Here is a 19,889-nt window from a genome sequence, read left to right on the forward strand (position 1 = left end):
CTACATCATTGGGGTTGTTAAAAGGTTTTTTTGTTCGTGAACAGCTCGTGTTCGGCTCGTTAAGCAGACGAGCCGAACACGAACACACTTTTTGAGCTCGAAATATAAACGAGGCGAACACGAGCTGAGCTTGGCTCGCTCGTGTTCGGCTCGTTTACACCCCTACATATAATAAATATAGGTATTCATATTACAAAATTTTAATTATTATCATTTTAATTAACTATTAAATTTATATTATTTAACTATTAAATTTTCATTATTTTACTTCATGAAATCCTAATTGAATTCATTAATTAAATTATACTATAAACCTGAACTTTTCCTTACAAAAGTTTGCGCGAGTCAATCTTCCTCCGTTAGCTCGCATACTTTGCCTCCTATTCCCCTCCAAATCTAAAATTCTAACCAAAAACTCTAAATAACAATATATATATATAATCAATTAAATAAATTATTAGATTACCATTTATAAAACCTGTCAAGCCTTAATTCACACATGCGAACCTCTCCGATATACGCAGGATCTACAGATCGCCTCCCTTTCCCAAACAGCTCCTCTAATCGTGGCTTTATGGTGGCTTCTCCTCCTTTGCTCGACACCAACGTCATCTCCTCCGCTCAACACCAACGTCGGCTAGGTGAAAACCACATCTTATGCTTGCAAATCTTCACACGAGTCGTTCGACTCTAAATCTCGCTTCTAGCGCATCATTTTTATACACGAAAGTGTCCTTAAGTTCTTGACCCCTCTCGCTTTATCTCCCCTCTCTTTGACTACTCGACTCCTCGTATCCTCTCACCCTTTTCAGTTTTTGACTCCTCTGGGGCAAATGAAATGAGGCATCACAAAATCACCCATAATTCTAGTAGCCCCTTGGGGTCAACCCCCGTTAGGAGGCATGAGAGAATGTCAGTCTTCCCAACTGTCCTAAAAGACTGATTGATCAACGTCATGAGACATTACGGCTGGGGAACAAAAATTGAATATTTAACCCATGGTCTTAAAAGATGTTATAGGCCTCCAATGTACCTGCAAAAAAGTTGAAATCACAAGCAAGCATTTCCCCGAGCATAACTTAATTCAAAAAAAAAGAATACTCTCATTTCCCTAGATGAGTATTTCAAATCCCTAATTTTATAAAAAACTATCCAAACGGGGCAATTATTTTAAAAAATGATATATAATTCCCCAAGAATAGGAGAGGCAAAAGACAGAAGAACAAAAGGAAATGGGTTTGTGTTGGTGAATAGGGGAAGAAACAGAAGTACGGGCTTCTGCAACTTGAGAGAAGATAGCGATTGGGTGGGAGCAGACAAACAAAGACGAAGGTACGGGAGACAACAAGCTTCGATCAGAAGATGTGCTTGTGACTTGAAGTGGAAGAATAACAAAATGAGTGCAGCCTCTATCTCGAATTGGAGCGGAAGAACGAAGAAGAAACTTTTGCAGTGAGGTTTTTAAAGCACCGAAAAAAACGACGAAGCAAGGGTTGGGAATATGAAAAAAAGAACAGTTGCAGTTCTAAAATTGTGGGATGAACAAGAAAACATGAAAAGCAGCACTATGCTATTTCAAACGAGAGATGAGAACGTCGGTGTAGGGGCTTCAGTTGAATTTGTGTGGTAGTCGAGAGTGGGGAATACAAAAGAAAGAAGGGGAGAAAAGGGTTCAACAATCTAAGGAGTGGGGGGTTGAGGAACAGTGGGCGCTTCATATATGTTTGTATCTGACGAAGACAGAGGGAATGGTTATCACACTAACGCAGGCTTCAACAGGCTGGAGCACGTAATTAATTAATTGGTTTAATTAATTTATTATTATTTTGCTTTCCTTTTTTTAAAACGGTCAACACATCTATTCTTATATTGATTTATTTGAGCTCCTGGTATTTGGCAATATTGATATTCTATAAAATTGTAGCTTTTATTAAACAATTAATTGGCCCAAGTATTAAGTCCTATATCAAGAAGATATGATATAATAATAAATTGTATTAGTAAATCTTATGTAAAAATTTTTAGGATTCAAGATTTTTAATGTGAATCTAACATGTAATTTTCAATGCTACATAGGACTTCAACATACATAAATTATTCTTTAAACACAAACTATTAATTCCAAAATTAATATCCAATTCAAATAAAAGTGCCTTCCACTAAGAAATAATATAAGAAAGTATGAATCACAAGTCTCATAGTTACTTGAAATTTATAGAGGAGAAATAAAACAAAAATGCAACAACTTTGATAAAGCTAAGTTAAACAATAACCAATAATAAAAAATTGACCAAGTGGGAAGAAGGGAAAATAAGCAAACAAAAAAGCATTCCAAGAAAAAAATAGGAATTCACACATCCAAAGAATTTTCTTATTCACTATAGACTAATTCTACATGCCCAAGATACAACAACAAATAAGCCTCATGCACCAAATAAAAAATTAAAAGGGAAAAATCAACCGAGAAAGTCAACACCAAAGAGCCAAACCACAAAAACTATAGACCACAAAGATTGAACTAACAGCAGCCACTGCTAACTTGCCATAGAGACAAACAGTGAAATCATTGTATTAAAGAGAGTAAGGCGGATTCAAACCCTAGAGATTTGCAAAAGTACGCTACCAGGTTCTATAAAATACTCGTACATTTTAAATTCTTTTTTGAGTGAGTTATATACCTTGTGTGTGGGCTTAATGTCCACACTCACTAAATTCCCATATATATAAATATGCCTTTTTTCAATATATATATATATATATGTTAAAAAAAATAAGATATCTAGCATAAGATCCAAACCATCACATTAGTAGCTAAATAAGCGAATAAAGAAACCACAAAATAATAACCATAGTGGCCATAGAAAACAGTGGGAGCCACTAAAGCTACTACAAATGAGTGATATCTAAAGGAAAGCTATAGTTTCGTATCATAACACAATCACCTTTTTAATGCTAAATTCCCTTTAAAAAATGATAATTTTAAGTTAAAAGATTAGAAGAAAACTTTATTTGCAAGTTAAGCATAGAAATGATTCTATTTTTTTTTAATTTTTTTCCTAATACTAATGTAGTAGGTAGAATTTCAAGTTAATTTCAACCAATAAAAATGAAGAAAATGTCAATATTGTGTACGAATCATAAATATAAAGCCAAATAGGACTGCAATAGAATCATAAGATATACGCATCAAGTGCGCCTTCCTAAAATAGAATGAACAAGTGATAACTAAAGCCAAATAGGACTGCAATAGAATCATAAGATATACGCATCAAGTGTGCCTTCCTAAAATAGAATGAACAAGTGATAACTATAGTACGTAGGCCTGCATCAAGACTCTGTACTGCATAAATAAAAAATTCATTTTCTAATATAGAAATTCAGATTGAATAAAAAAGTGAAATAAATGTAATAATCAAGATTGTGAAGAATAGAATCACCATACCTCATCATCATCATCATCATCATCATCTCCTTTTTTGAGGCGAGTCCTTCCACCCTCCTTACTAATGGGTAACTTCATTGATCCAAAAGGAGTATCTACATCAATATTCCCTTTTATTGAATAAGTTGTACCTCTTCCCCTTATCATGTCCCATAGGGCAGATCCAAAATCCTTTGGCCTGAAATTTATTGGAATCTTCATCTTACTAATTCCATTTTTATCAACTTTTGTGGAGTCAGTAAGCTCGGCACTTCCGATGCTCACATCAGATAGCAAAATTTCGTAGTCAAGCTTATTTAGTGCCAGCTCAAAGTCATTCTTGTTCTCTAATTTCAAGTGTAGAGTTGCAATAGTTTCTTCAAAGGAGAATTTCTCAAAGTGTATCTTCTCGACATCAACATCAGGCTTGTAAGGCACAGGAATCTCGCCTTTCTTTTCCAGAGGAAGAGTAAGTCTTCCAAAGATGGGTACATCTACAATAAGACCAACCTTGATCAGATACGGAATGATACTTCCAGGCTTGATATCATCATAAGTACTTTTGATATCGTCATAGATCAATACCACTGGTATTTTCACAGTCTCTGAGCCATGCGCATGGATAGTTCCTGCATCAGGAATCAATCCAGACACAAGCTTCCTCCCATCACTTTCTATTAAGTAGTCAATGTCTATTAGCGGAATGGGAATAGGATTTGGGTTTGAAATTAGCACATCCACTACAATTTCTATCTTATGCAAATTGATGGAAGGAATGTGAACCCTAACCACATCTGCTGTTGGCTTTCCAAACCCTATTGCCCCTTCAATCTTCTCACCAATGTCCTGAATGAAATCTTTAACCTTATCAAGGAAGCCACCCTTCTCATCATTATTCTCTTCATCCTTGTTCTTCTTCTCCTCCTTAACCACTCTCTCAACAACTTCTGGATTGTCAGATGACGCCATAGCTAAGAAGTACAGTGCATTTCATGTTAAGAGGCAAAGAAACAACAAATACATTTCATTATGATCTTAGACATATAAAAGTAAATAGAAACAGAATGGTATGTAAATGTGTTTTCACCTTGGAATCATATGAAAATCATTAGGTGATAATTTAATAAAAGAACAGCTGAAAAATATAGTTTATACTTTATACAAACAAAATCCTCTTGAAGAAACACTGAATTCTATGAGGCAAGAGTTGTTGCGGAAAGATCAATCTCACAAACATCAGAAGGCAAGCAAATAACAACATTGAAGCAAGGAAATGATGTCAAGAAACTGTCAAAACACATTTTCAAGGATTACCACTTACATATTCTCATAGTTAAAACCAAGCAGGAAAAAGAGCAATAACCGATGGTATTCATTGCTTCTGATCCCATATGGTGCAAGTCATTCTCAATATGCCATGAAAGCATTAGGGCGACTCTTTATTTTGGGCTGCCTAATAAATGGCTTGCGATGCATAAATCTTGAGAAGTGTTTTTTTAATGCTGCCTAATAACCATTTTTAGTGCAAATAATTTAAGAGGTTATTTTTATATTAATACTGGCATCCATCAAAATCAACAGTTTTGATCATTAAGGTGTTGTTTGGCTTCAAGTAGAATTTAGTAAATCATGCAAAAATAAATTTAGTAAACTTTTAGAAAATTAAATCCTTAAAACAGTTTGGCATGATAGAGATTAAATTAACTTAAATTCTCAAGAATTCTTTAACTACTTTTTTAAAAATTTAATTTTGTTAGCTAAAATAGGATTTTAATAATAACTATTAATAATGAAAATCATTGCCTTCGATTATAATTAGCATAAATAATATTTTATTAATTATTAATTACTATATTACTAATGTAATTTCTAATAAATATAGAAAAATTTAATAAATACCTCCTGGGAGCACATTATATGGAATAATCTTTGAGGTCTCTCTTAACATTTGCTATTTTTTTTAGTTAATTTGAGCTCAATTAGAATGTTAATTAAGTTGTTGAGACAAATCTATTTTAACTAAACCAAAAACTCAAAATATTTACTAAAAATTCAAATTGAACCTAAAATGTGTGAAAACAACTATCATTGATATGTATATTAACATTAATAATTGAGAAAAAATTAAAATCAAGATATTTAGAAAACAAATACAATTTCATAATTATCTAAATATTTGAATCTAATTATTTCTTTATAAAAAAAGTGAACAAAAAATATAAGAAGGCTGAATGATTATTCTATACTGATGTACAGCTATTTAAAGAGCTTAACTAGGAACAAAAAAAATAGCTTATCTCTCTAATTAAGGAGAAATATACTATTCAACTACTATAGAAGAAAACAAATAGAGATTCCTAAGATTACTCATACAGTTCATACACTTCTAAATATAGAGTATAATAAATATGGTACACAATCACAATTATTGACGAGATCTTTCAACACTCCCCCTCAAGGTAGCATGAAGATGTCACTCATGGCAAGCTTTCTAACTAGATTCTCATGTTGCACTTTGGGAAGACCTTTTATTAGTATATCTGTTGTTTGGCTAGCAGTGGGTATGTAGGACATAAATATCACACCACTATCTATCTTCTCCTTGATGAAATGTTTGTCAACTTCTACATGTTTTGTTCTATCATGTAGAACTGGATTATGAGCTATAAAGATTACAGTCTTGTTGTCACAGTAAACTTTAATAGCTGCTGGTATATGAATCTTCAACTCTTCCAGAAGTCTTTTTATCCATAACACTTCACAGAATCCATGTGCTAACGAGCGAAATTCTGCTTCAGCACTACTCCTTGCCACCACACTTTGTTTTTTTAATTTTTCAAGTAACCAGATTTTCGTCTACGAAGGTACAATAACTTGAGGTGAATCTTCTATCATTTACATCTACTGCCCAATCTGCATCTGTGTAGGCCTCTATCATAAGATGTTCTCCTTTTTTGAACAAAATTGCTTTTCCAGGAGTTCTTTTGAGGTATCTCAAAATTCTGAATACAGCTTCAAAGTGAGTAGGTTCAGGTGAATGCATGAATTGACTCACAACACTCACTGCAAAAGCTATGACAAGTCGAGTGTGAACCAAATAGATTAGTCGCCCTACCAATCTTTGATAGTGTGCTTTGTCCATTACCTCATTAGTTGCCGCTGTTTTCAACTTTACATTAGGTTCAATTGGTGTATCTGCTGCTTTGCAACCTGTCAACCCTGTTTCTTTGAGTAAGTCAAGCACATAATTGCTTTGATTGACAAAAATCCCATCCTTGGATGTTGCAAACTCCATCCCGAGAAAATTTTTCATCTTTCCCAATTCCTTAATATCAAATTCGACTTCAAGTTTCCTCTTAAAATTGCTAATCTCAAGAGAATCAACCTCTGTCATGATTATGTCATCTACATATACAATCACAATGGCCACTTTACCTTTGATTGAATGTTTAAAAAAAAGGGTGCGATCAGCTTGGATTGAGAGAATCCATGTCTCTTGATAACATCACCAAAACGCTTAAACCAAGCTCTAGGAAACTACTTTAATCCATACAGAGACTTTTTTAATTTGCACACTTCGCATTTTTCAAATTTTTCTTCAAATCCGGGTGGCAGGTCCATATATACTTCTTCTTGCAATTCTTCATTTAAAAACGCATTCTTTACATCAAATTAATGAAGTAGTCAGTTGAAGTTAACTGCAAGAGAAAGTAGTACCCTAATAGAGTTAATTTTAGCATCAGGAACAAAAGTTTCTTGGTAATCAATACCAGAAGTTTGAGTAAATCCTTTTGCTACTAGTCTCGCTTTGTATCTCTCCACACTTTCATCAGCTTTAAACTTCACCACGAACACCCATTTGCATCCAACCGTCTTTTTGTCTTTAGGTAAATCAATGATTATCCAAGTATTATTTCTTTTAAGAGCATTTATTTCTTCCATCACAACTATTCTCCAACTTGGGTCCCCTAATGCTTCCTGAGCAGTTCTTGGAACAAGCATATTAAAAATCCTGGACACATGCTCTATGATTTTTTGATAGTTTTTCATATGACAAGTATTGTGTGATAGGATGTTTAATGTCTGTTCGGATTCCTTTTCTTAAAGCAATTGGAAGATCAAGATCAGAAGGAGTGGAAGTAGAGGGAAAGTTACTCTGAGTTGTAGAACCATTATTCGGCAAAGCTGATTAAACATCTGCTGAAGGAATAACTGGAGTTGTAGTAACTTCATAGAATTTTTTCCTAGTATAAACCTGTAGCTCATGTTGAGGATTATGATCCACTAGATTATGACCTGTTGGAAATATTTCTCCCCCTGTCTCTGATAAAGTAGCACTGGCAAAAAAGGATTAATAATGATGACCCTAGTTTCCATATCAGAATTAGTTAAGGAAATGGGTAAGGTTTCCCAAAAATTATTTTCTTCAACTAAGTTCTTCCCCTGAAGAATTTTTTTTTGAAAAAAATGGTGATCCTAACTTGACATCCATGCTCTTAAAAATTTCTTTGTGACTGGATTAAAACACTTGTACCCACGTTTATTAGAAGCATAATCAATAAAAACTCATTTTTTAGCTTTGGGATCAAGTTTTGAGTAAAACACATTTGGGACATGCACATAGCAAACACATCCAAAAACTTTTAACGAGAGATTAGTTGTTATCTTAAATGTTGAAAAATAATTTTTTAAGACTTGTAAAAGTGTTTTAAATTTCAAAACTCGAGATGGCATTCTGTTTACTAAATAACAAGAGGTAAGGATCGCATTCCCGCAAAACTATTTAGAAACATTCATGGAAAACATAAGTATCCGAGCAATTTTAAGTAAATGTCTATTTTTCCTTTCAGCAATAACATTTTGTTGTGGTGTGTCACGACAAGTGAATTGATGCAAAATACATTTTTCCAAAATAAATATTCTCAAATATTTGTTAAAATATTCAATCTCATTATCAGTTCATAGAATATCAATTTTTGTTTGAAATTGATTTTCAAACATGTGAAAAAAATCTTTAAATCGTTGTTCAACTTCAATTTTTTTTTTCCAATAAATAAGCCAAGCAAACTCGTGTGTGTTCGTCAATAAATGTTACAACCATTTATTTCCAGAAAGTGTATTAACTTTGGATGGGCCCCAAACATCAATATGCAACAAATAAAATGGTTTTGAAGCAGAATATGGTTTTATTAGAAACGAAACACGTTGACTTTTAGCTAAACTACAAGCTTCACAATGAAGTTTTGAACAATCAATACTTTTAAATAGTTCAGGAAATAAAGATTTGAGATATGAAAAGCTATCAATCTTTTATGTCATAACATAACTTGATCATAGTTAAAGCTTGAACTTGTTTTACCTAATTCAGAAGTTGTTTTATTTGCAGAATCAGTTCCATCATATTAGTACAGCCCATTTATTTCTCTAATAGTTTCAATCATCTTCCCCGAGTTTTAGTTCTGAAAAACACAATTGGAAAGAGAAAAAAGAATGGAATAATCAGTCTTTAGACAATTTACTAACGGAAAGAATATTACATGTAAGTTTTGGAACATGTAAAACTGATTTCAAAGAAATTTTTTCTGAAATTTTAATGTTTCATTTTCCTGCAAAAGGTAAAAAGCTGTCATCAGCTAGTCTGACTTTTTCAGAACCGCAACATGGATAATATGAATCAAATAATTTAGAACAGCTTGTCATATGATCACAGGCTCCTAAATCTATGATCCAATGAGTGGTACTTCCTAGAATAGATAAATCAAAGGAATTACTACTTGTTTGTGCTATAGAACCGATAGAAGGATTAGATGATGAGCAAGATTTCAACAGTTTAAGAAGCTAACTTAATTGCTCTTTGCTAAATGGAGATCCAAGGAATTACTATCTGTTTGTGCTATAGAACCGATAGGAGTATTAGATGATGAGCAAGATTTCAGTAGCTTAAGAAGCTAACTTAATTGCTCTTTACTAAATGGAGATGACTCGGCCTCATTTGTTGTAGGTGTGCTATGTTCACCAGATTTTTTTTCCCTTACCATTAGGTAGTTTACCATGCAACTTCCAACATTTTTCGCAAGTATGGCGTGGTTTTCCCTAATAGTCACATTGCAGGTTGTTTTTGTCTTCTACACGCTGGTTGTGAGAAATTTTACTGCTTGCTTGAGCTTCAGGAATGGCCCGTGTTGATCCTTCCAAAGACATGATTGAACCTGCAGCCTTCTTCACCAACATCACATGGCTCCGACTCTCTTCTCGCCTTACCTCCACAAAAGCTTCCCCAATTGGAGGCAGGGGACTTCTTACAATTATTCGGTCATGGACCTCATCATATTCAACATTTAAACCTGCAAGAAATTTGAAGATTCGGCCAATATCTACTATCTTCTTGTACTGGTTGCAGTCATCATTTGATTTCCACTCATAATCATTGAATAAGTTCAGGTCCTGCCAAATCTGCTTAAGAGAATTGAAATATTTTGTCACAGAGTCCTCACCTTGGCAAATTTCACCGAATCGTGAAGTCAACTCGTAAATTTGGGATTGATTTCCAAGGTCAAAGTACATTTCTGAAACATTGTCCAATAATTCCTTGGTTATAGAGTTACACAAGTAATTTGTACTTATCTCTTCAGTTATGAAATTGACCAACCATGTCATTACCATTGAGTTTTTCGCATCCCAAATGGCATAAGTTTTGTCATTCACGTCAGGCTACTTAGTATCACCTGTGATATAGCCAATTTTTCCTCTTCCTCGAGATACATGCGAACAGATTGTGACCATCGAATAAAATTATCACCATTTAGTCGGATTATAGTAATCTGAATGGGATGGTTTTCGGATGTATTTCTCTGAGGTTCCTACTGAGATGGTTGAAGAGGCTGGCTTGTCCTAGGCATGGCTTCAAACATTTTAGAGATGAAAAGAAAGAAGATTCAAACCTAGGATTTTTTGCTTTGATACCATAAAAACAGTGAACAAAAAATATAAGAAGGCTGAATGATTATTCTATATTGATGTACAGCTATTTATAAAGCTTAACTAGGAACAAAAAAGACAATTAATCTCCCTAATTAAGGATAAATATACTATTCAACTAACCACCCTAATATAGAAGAAAATAAATAGAGAATCCTAAGATTACTCATACAATTCATACACTTCTAAATATAGAGTATAACAAATATGGTACACAATCACAAATATTAACGAGATCTTTCAACACTTTAAATATTATAAACATAAAAAAACATATTATCAAGATCAAAACTAGCTTATTAAAAATTAAAATCTAATTTAAAAGGATTCAGATAAACTGATAAATATCTAATGGGGACTGGCTTCAAATTTATATGGATTCATCATTAGGGCATCCTTAACTTATATGTTTTTTCTCAATTCAATTTGAGTTCTATTAAAATGTTAATTAGGATGTTAAGATAACATTATTTTAATAACAACTAGAATTCAAGACATTTATTAAAAAATTAAAATAAAATTTGAAAAATGTGAAAATGACTTCCATGTATATCTAATAATATTAAAAACAAAGAAAAGCTTAGATTCAAGATAATCCAAAATAAAGTGAAACATTTCTAAATTTTATAAATATTGATTATGGTTATTTTCTAATTAGAATCAAGGTCATAATTAGTATAAAAAACATTCAAACTAATTATTAAATTGCAAAATGATATTAAAAGGAACATTAGTTGGTACTGTATGACATGATGAAGCATTTAAATAAGTTAATTATGTAATCAATGAAATAATTCCTTTTATAATAAATGATAATAACTTGTCAAATAAAGATGTATACATTCATATATTGATTTTCAATATATTGTACACTTGTTATCAATACATAGATGTATTAGCTGGTCATCGATTGTTATCTCACTAAAATTTCAAGCAACGGATATAATAGTTAATAATGATCTCACTAGCAACATCAAGAGTATAGTCAAAGTTAAGCAACTAGGGGTATTTCTTGAGGGGCTTGCAAATGCCCATATATAAAGATAATTGCATTAATATTTCTCATTATTCCTTAGAAATAGTAAGACAATATTGTAATCATGTATTATAACCAATTTGTCATTAATGAAAGAACTTATCAATTGGTCTCTAACTAAAGTTGATTGTCATTCACAAATGCAAATCAACTCAAGATTTCAACCCTTTTTTCAAAAATAATATTGGAGCCATAGATAGCGCACCAAAATGATTAATATAAAATAACAAAATATATATTGTAATAGAAAATTATTCAGATCTTAGAATGTAATTGATGGAGTTTCATTCAATTGTCAAATTATCTTCATCACTTGGTGCTAATCACATAAGTTTGTGCCAGCAAAAGAATATTTTAATGTTTATTTCAATTTCATTTGATTCTTGTAATATATCTGGTGATATCTAGTTGAAAAAGACAAAATATTAAACCATTAATAAATAATTGCTTTTGCAAGTTACAATTTTAGCCTTGATATTTTTTAGAAAATATAAATATTTTATTGTATACTGATTTTTAATAATAAAAAATAAGCATTTTCGACCATTAGATTTCAACTTTCTTTAAAATCATACATGAATTCACCTTCCTCTCAGGAGTGACATATACTTCAAGTTAGAGGAGTTTGCAAAAGATGTGAAAGCGCTAAAATAGTCAATGCAAGAGGAATTGTAAGTGTGCCACAATAAAAATATTATTTGGTTGACTTAGGCTATGCTATCACCAATAAGCATATGGGACCCAACAAAGTATATCAAAATTGTTTGAGGGTCATTGTAGTTGTTTTAAGAAGCGGATGTGAAGTTGTCGCAGAAGAAATTGTTGTTCAAAATGTTGTGGTGTCTATTAAATTTTATTTTTCAAAAAATAGGACCACAACTTTCTGATAGTTGCCGCACATAGCCAGTTTAAGTTGCAAAACACAGCATCCCATTGCAGCTTTATGAAAAAGGCGGCAAAATGTAATTTTTTCAAATGTCATGTCGTGTGGCGTCGAATCGTCGCCGCACCGCTGCCCCAAACACACCCTTAGTCGAGCGGGAGTAATATAACCATCATTACAACTAACTATAAGATAGTAGAGAAAATGTTAGGTATTTGGAAAAGAGATTTTAAGTGCCAACTCACATGTGGCACTTTCCTCTAATTGTTCAAGCTATATCATGCTTGCTTGTAAAGTGTTTCACAAATTTTTTGATCTCTATCATTTGGCATTATTTATATTTTAGCATATCACAAATAGAGATGCAACATGATAATGATTTAGGTAGGATAGAATTTGATGATAAAGATTCTTAAATGGATGCAAGAATTGAGAGGAAATTCAAGAAAAAGATGCACGTATAAGATTTTAACTTTGTTAAAAAAAATTAATTTTATTTTAATCTGCTCTTTATAAACTTATTTTTTAAATCACACGTAATGAGTCCAAGCCCTTGCTTCACTTAGTCAATTATCGCACATTTATGAGGCATAGGACAAATAATGATATTTAACTTTATCATATTCTTTTATGTTAACCTACTATGCAATTTATTCTTGGTTATCGTTACTTGTTTCGCATGTTCTCATTTTGCTATAATAAATCCTTAACAAAATGTGGGCTCCAAAAATTATGACCGCTAGACTCTGCATTCATTTTATTTTGTTTATTGAGAGAGAGCTTTGGAGGTTCAAAATTTTAGAATGCAGATTGGATTATAGATGAGATATTACCCAGAGATTTAACCCTCATTTAGTGAGGAATTTTTTATTAGGGGTTCGAGGTTTCTCACAGGCGCAAACCCTGTGGTTAACTACCCATCCCGATAATGGGAGTAACTTTCAATTAAAGCTAGTCATTAGGAACTGAATATTCAATATATAATAATAGCAGACTTAGGAATTTTAAATTGTTAAATCTATCACATGAAGCTTAAAGCGGAAGATGGGGAAATGAAGACGAAACCCAATCAAGATCTCATGGTTCCGTCAGCAAGTTCGTCGTGATCTTTGGTCTACTTAGAAGACCAAACCTAACTTAAAGATCATTGTCAGCTGCCATGGATTGCGTCGTTCAAGTGCCTTTGCAGAACTGAGGTTGCTGTTTGTCTAAGTGGACAAATTTAAATCAACCTTAGCTGACATAAGGCTTTGCATCAATCAATTGTACCCTTATGATTCACAGCTCAAAGGATAGCATTTTATGACCAAGTCTGAGGTTTAAAATTAAACAAGACGGGAACAGACGATCGAACGATGTGAATTAAAATTTCTATATTCATCTACAATATAATAGATGAAAGAGCCACAAATCAACTTAAATTAAAGCTGTAAATTTAAATTTACCTTGTTACTTGTCTGTGTCTTCTACAAACATTTTACTTCTTTGGCTTATCTCTTAAATCAATTAACTATACTTGAATAATTAAGTTAAAACAAAGGTAAGTTAATTAAAGCTAATAAATACTCACACTCCTAAACTACAATAATATAAGAGTAAAAAAAATAAAATGCATGTCAGTTAAGATTTTATTAAATCAATATAGACTTTTGAGATATTATTCAATGAATCTTATTATATTAATATTATATAAATATTATTTTGACCGTCACAGAAGCACCGTCTAAAAATTGTATCACTTAAGATACTCAATATCAAAATTCTTTATCATTTAGGTGCACGGGTACCTTAATGTTACTCTACTAGTACCATCAAGGGTTGGCTCCATCATAGTCAATCATACATAGGGGTGTAAAAGAGCCGAACACGAGCGGGTCCCGCCCGTGTGCGCCTCGTTTATATTTCGAGCTCAAAAGGTGTGTTCGTGTTCGACTAATTTGCTTAACAAGCTGAAACGAGTCGAACACGAATTGTTCACGAACAAATAGTCGTTTTGATAATCCTGATCACATAGCCATAACATGTTAAGTGTTGGGACAAGATTCATAATTTATTGTTTATACTAAAACATCATTTGAATCTAATTAATATTTTTTATTTTATCTCCTTAATTAATACTCTTAAATGTTTATAAATCTTTGTAGCCTTGTAGGCAATTAATTTTTTTCAAAATGCTACTTGTATATATAATATATATATTGATGAGTAGTATTTCGAGCCAAAACGAGTTGAACACGAACGAGCCATTTTTAAAATTCTTTGTTCGTGTTCGGCTCGTTAACTTAGCGAACGAGCCGAACACGAGCTTCTTAACAAGCCGAACACGAGCTGTTCGCGAACAACAAGCCGTTTTGACAGCCTTAATCATACACATACAAGTATCATACAAAAAATATCACTTTCTAATAAAAAACATTCATTTCTCATTTGCATAGCAGTCAATATATTTATTAATTATTTAATATTTATGATAATTTAAATAATATTGTGGAGACATATTATTCCAACAATATGAGTAAGACTTCACTAAAAATCAAAATCTTGAGTGCGGCAATATCAATAAAACTAACAACAGTACTGGTAAATGTATTTGATCCAGAGGAAACCAGGAATTTTTATCATAATATAAAAACATGAGTACTTACCTCGAACACTGACGATTCTACACATTATCTTCACTTATCTTAAATGAGAAACCTAAAGTCAAATGCACAAAGAATTATTATTAATTTATAATATATTAATTTTATTATAAGAAGATAATTAGACTTTATTTGACCATTTGATGTATCATATTATTTTAATTATTTTATTATAATAATCCTAATTGCTATCTTCATTTGATTATTTCTTCTAAAAAATTTAAGCTTAATAAATTATTGATAATAATGTTGGTTTTCCTAATTTAACTTTCTAGTTACTTTATGTAATTTGTATCTTTTCTATTAGTCTTATAAACATACATACATTTAAATTTATATTACGTAATAAATTATTATTAAATAAACAATTAAAGCTTAAATAAAATCAAACTCTAAACGTTTTTACTATAAAACTTCTTAAAACCAGATTTATTCAAACCTTATTATTAATAATTAATAAAAAATAATACATTAAATTTATAAATTTATCACCTAAAACCCTTGCCTTACCTTCGGTCTCCCCTCAGCTCGGCTAGTCCCACCCAATTTCTTCTTCCCTTCATTCTCCTTCGGCTCGAAGAGTTCCTCTACACGCACGATTCAGATCAAACGCACGAGCTCTTGTACACTAGCAGCTCGACGCCTCCTTCGGGTTCCGCTCCAACCTTCCTTGCTTCTCCTTGGCACCGGATCTATCCAAGCTCGTCAAAACTCCTTCGATGCGGCTCATTACCACGTCAAATCCTTCTTCTCTACTCAACACCGACCCCCCTCCTGCTACAGAGAAACCCTAGCTTGTGCTCGTCTCTCGCACTCTCCGATCTCCTGATAATTAATTCTCTCCTATGTCGCATCGTTTTATAGGTGAACTCATCGCATAGGCTTCTGATCCCCGCGTTTCAACTTCTCGGCTGTTTGATTCAACTCCAACATCTTCGGCTATCCAAACATCTCGATTCGTCTCCCATTTGCTAGACTCCTTGCTTTAACTTCTTCAATTTTCTCATTTCATCTCCCTTGATTACAGAAACAAGACATTACATAGAAAGCCATTAGGGAACATACGGGTTGCGGTTGATCGTAATATAATAGTGTCCTTTTACAGCAACCACCCGATCAGAGCCGGTCAGAGCCTGTCAGAGGACTCTGAACATAACCGCTACTTTCTGATGTCAATTAGAGGCAAAACCACGCAAACAGAGAACTTAGGTCACATCCTTACTGGCAAAAAATTATTTTGATTGTGAATATAGAGATAAACTTAGTATAATATTAGCTCTTCATGAGCTAAAGTCAGTTAGAAATTTGCACCCTCGACAAACTGTTGTGGAGGTTGGATGGATTAAGCTTTTAGCTTTTAAGTAATTGAATTTTAATTTAAAGATTTGATTTAAGACTTTAAATGATTTATTTTAGATTGAATGCCTTGGTTTATTATTTTGAGAATTTGATTAGGAAATTGATTTAAAAGTTGACACCTATTGAAATTTTCTATCAACTCGGCAATCATCGGAAATTTAAGAATTTAGAACATTTGTATTTGCAAGGGCAATTAATTTCGTTAACTTAGACCTTTTAGGGTATAAGTCTTGTAGACTCATGTCTTTACAAGAAGAAGAATCGAACTAGGTGACTTGTACTTATTTTAAGATTTAAATATTAATTTAAAAATTACTAGACTCGTCAACTCCAGTCATTGCAATTATGATCAGACTAGTTGGGTGGGACTTACAACCATATCTTATAGATAAGGCGCCCCGGTCAGCCTGCGCAACATTTTCGAACCTAGTATTCGACATTTAATATAATGGTTGAAACACATGCGGGTTTTCAACTTTTTATGTTTGCACACTTTCAAAGTTGAGTAATTTTGATGATATTTTAAAATATAAAATTGAGATGAAGTTTCTTTCAAAAAGGAGTCTACGTAGCAATTTGAAATCATTCATAAGTGACTCATTTATATAGATATTATAGATTTATATTACTTGAGAATATACAAACTTTAACTCATACCAATTTTAAAATACCCTCATGGATCTCTAAGTATGGAATTTGACTTGGAAAATGTTATTGAAATTTGTAGGTATTGAAATTATTTGAATTTTCAGACATTCCTAGAGATTATGTTCTCATATAACTTCATTTAGAGCTTAAAAAGGATCATCTTCTATTCATTATCAAATTATATCGTGAATCTGGTGGCGGTAGCAATTAATTTCAAATTTTAAGAAAGTTTAATATTTTAATTATTTTTCGTCCCTACGAGCCTAAGTTTGAAAAAATTAATTTTGAATTGATTTCCAAACCCTAAGAGCCCAAGTCTAAAAAAGTTTGATTTAAAAATATTTTCCAAGTCTTATGAGTTCAAATTTTAAAATCCAAATTTAAAATTTTTTAAGCCCCATGAGTCTATGTTTTAAGAGCTCAAAATTTTAAATTTTTAGAAACCCTGTTGTCGGTTGGCTTAACTCGTGACTGTATCGTGAAGATCGCGATCAGAACAGGGAAGGGAGGCTGCTTGGCTCATTTGCTTTTGTGCGGCTATTGTAGCGAGACTAGCAAACCAGAGAAAGCGAGAAAGATGAAGGATTGTGGCTGCTTGTGCAAATGAGACAGAAGAAGTGGGGATTTTTGGAAGATTTTGTATGCAGCAATCTGGTTGTTGCTTTCCTCATTACCTTGAGTCAAGAATGTATCGCAAGGGTTTCGGCCACAATTGGAAAGGTCACCGCCGAGTCTTCTGAGACCGTTTTGTGAAGTTTCGATTAGATGGAATGAAGGGGCGGGGTTTCATCTGTTTTAATTTGAGAGGAGTGGGAATGGTTATTAGACAGAGCATCCTTCAACTGGCAAGAGCAGTTGAGGTTTTGGAATTTTTTTTTGATGGTCAACACAAAATCCTGCTTTAGCCACCTTAAATCCTGAAATAAATAAACAAGCAGTTTGCAAGGATATAAGTGAACATAAAATGCCAAATAATTTTCAGGATTTAGTAGCCTTGGGAAGTAAATCTACATTTACAATTTTATTAAAGCCTATCTGAGCCAAATAGCCCCTTCATCTACCAACCTGTCTGGTTCTACAACAATGAAGTGGAGACTAAACGGACTAAATTTATAAATCAGTGCAACATAAATATATTATCTTCTATTCTAAGACTGATCTAAGCCCATTAATCCATTGATTCAGCATATATTCCATCTCCTCGAACAAAGCCGTTCTCGGAGCACAAGATCCGTTGCGTCAACCAAAACCTAATGCTACCCAATGAAACCCAATAAATTCCCATAAAACATTAGGTTTATAACAGTCACAACGCTGCAATGCAACGATCTAGAAGCAGATAAAACTATAAAATTAGAACTGAAAAGATACCTAGGACCGAGAAGTGTCACCGAACAGATGGAACTACCGAACTAGGAGGACGGAGAGATCCAAAATCCGCTTTTAATGGCAGTTATGACGGTAAGAGCTGGGAGTCTCAGGCGTATGGGACTACCGACAAGCGAAAATTGTTTTTCAATGCAGCAATCTTTGCGCGCACGTGGAAGCTCTTCAGGCCTAATTGAAGTGGTAATCCTCCAAATGCTGCTTTCGGGCACAACTTAAAAATGTTACTCCCCGACAGCACAAAAACGTGAGACTTAAAAAAAAAGAAAATAATTTTCTGTAATGGTAGATTGTATCAAGATTTTTAAATAATTTTTCGTATTGGGGTTATATCCGTATTATATCTCCTATAACATCCATGTAATATACATATAACTAATAAGTTCTGTGTTTCTATTTTCATATATTTGTAAGTTACAGATAGGTTAAAGAGAGGTTATAGGGGATATAACGCGGATATAACTCTTCAACACTCTCCATGTAACCGGCCGACGTACGCAGCTCTGCCTACGTTAGACGTACAAAAATATTTCTCCCATTTTTGACACTTTGAGGTGCAAGTTTCTCAACTATATTATACAATGAAAATTTTATAATTATGCCATATAATAATTATAAGTAGTCAAATCTATCTCTTATTTATTTTAATTAATAAATATGCTCTAAAATTTAAATCAAATAAAAATATATTTTGATGCTTGTATCCTCATTATCTGTGAAGAATGTTGCTCCCCCCTTCGTTGCTTTAGCATAATTTCACATGGTATTTTTTTTTTTAGCTGTGTATCATTTAATTCAAGTGAAGTAGGTCATTTTAATGGAACGCCGACGCAAAAGCTAAGTGTTGAAGCAACATTTCGAAGATTGTTAGAACTTTTGTTACAAGTACTATTATACTTTTATTTGAACATAATTTGAATTAAGTGAGATCACAATACCCATTCAAGTTATGCCCTAACTAATTATCTTCTAAAGGTAAATCAAATTTTAGAGTTCTTGCAATGTGTGAAGGAGATTGGAAAGAAGATGGTGATGCTTAACATTAAGCATTAATTTATTTCCCAAGGCTGCTAAATCCTGAAAATTATACTTAAAAAGAGATAAAGAACTATCATGCACCCATCATAAGATCAATATCAATATCAAGAGCAAAGAATATTGCTAGTATGCAATGAAGCTATTGGAGCAAAATCCCAATCTGATATTATAATGAATTTATTGGGGAGATAATGCTAGTGTCGATGCTTTAACAAAGCTTGTTAGGGAATTTGTGTGTCTTCAAGAAGACTCCAAAGACATCACCGTACAAGGATGTCTGGTTCTGTCATAGATTGATATGGATAATTTAAACAGATTGGGAAGAGGAGATATTTAATCGATACTACCAAGTAATGTGTCTATTTCTGGGATAGGTGTATTGTTTGCGATGTTGTGCTCGTTTACTTAAACTATTGAATGACTGAGATCCATCCAATCTCATTTTCAAAAAGTAAAATATTATTTTTAAAAAAGCAATATATATATATATATATATAT

At 32.8% G+C, this 19,889-nt stretch overlaps 2 protein-coding genes across 4 annotated transcripts in view; both read right to left on the minus strand.

Moving 5' to 3' along the window:
• The window catches only part of LOC110029555, a 47,703-nt gene extending 29,179 nt beyond the window's left edge, over window positions 1-18,524 (minus strand). The window contains exons 1-3 of one of the 3 annotated variants that reach the window (XM_020731898.1): window positions 18,339-18,524; window positions 8,781-8,880; window positions 3,443-4,392 (exon numbers count right to left, since the gene is read on the minus strand). In XM_020731898.1, the coding sequence (XP_020587557.1) occupies window positions 3,443-4,390 (948 nt within the window). In that variant the 5' untranslated portion in view covers window positions 4,391-4,392; window positions 8,781-8,880; window positions 18,339-18,524. The remainder of the gene's footprint in view (window positions 1-3,442; window positions 4,393-8,780; window positions 8,881-18,338) is intronic. The other 2 variants (XM_020731899.1, XM_020731897.1) reach the window with 2 other exon arrangements.
• On the minus strand, window positions 6,258-6,815 carry LOC110029552 (uncharacterized mitochondrial protein AtMg00810-like). The gene has a single exon (XM_020731894.1). It carries the CDS (start codon window positions 6,813-6,815, stop codon window positions 6,258-6,260), a length of 558 nt encoding a protein of 185 aa, XP_020587553.1.
• Window positions 18,525-19,889: the final 1,365 nt, after the last annotated feature.

The sequence above is a fragment of the Phalaenopsis equestris genome, unplaced genomic scaffold (assembly GCF_001263595.1).
Source record: "Phalaenopsis equestris unplaced genomic scaffold, ASM126359v1 Scaffold000594, whole genome shotgun sequence".
NCBI lineage: Eukaryota > Viridiplantae > Streptophyta > Magnoliopsida > Asparagales > Orchidaceae > Phalaenopsis > Phalaenopsis equestris.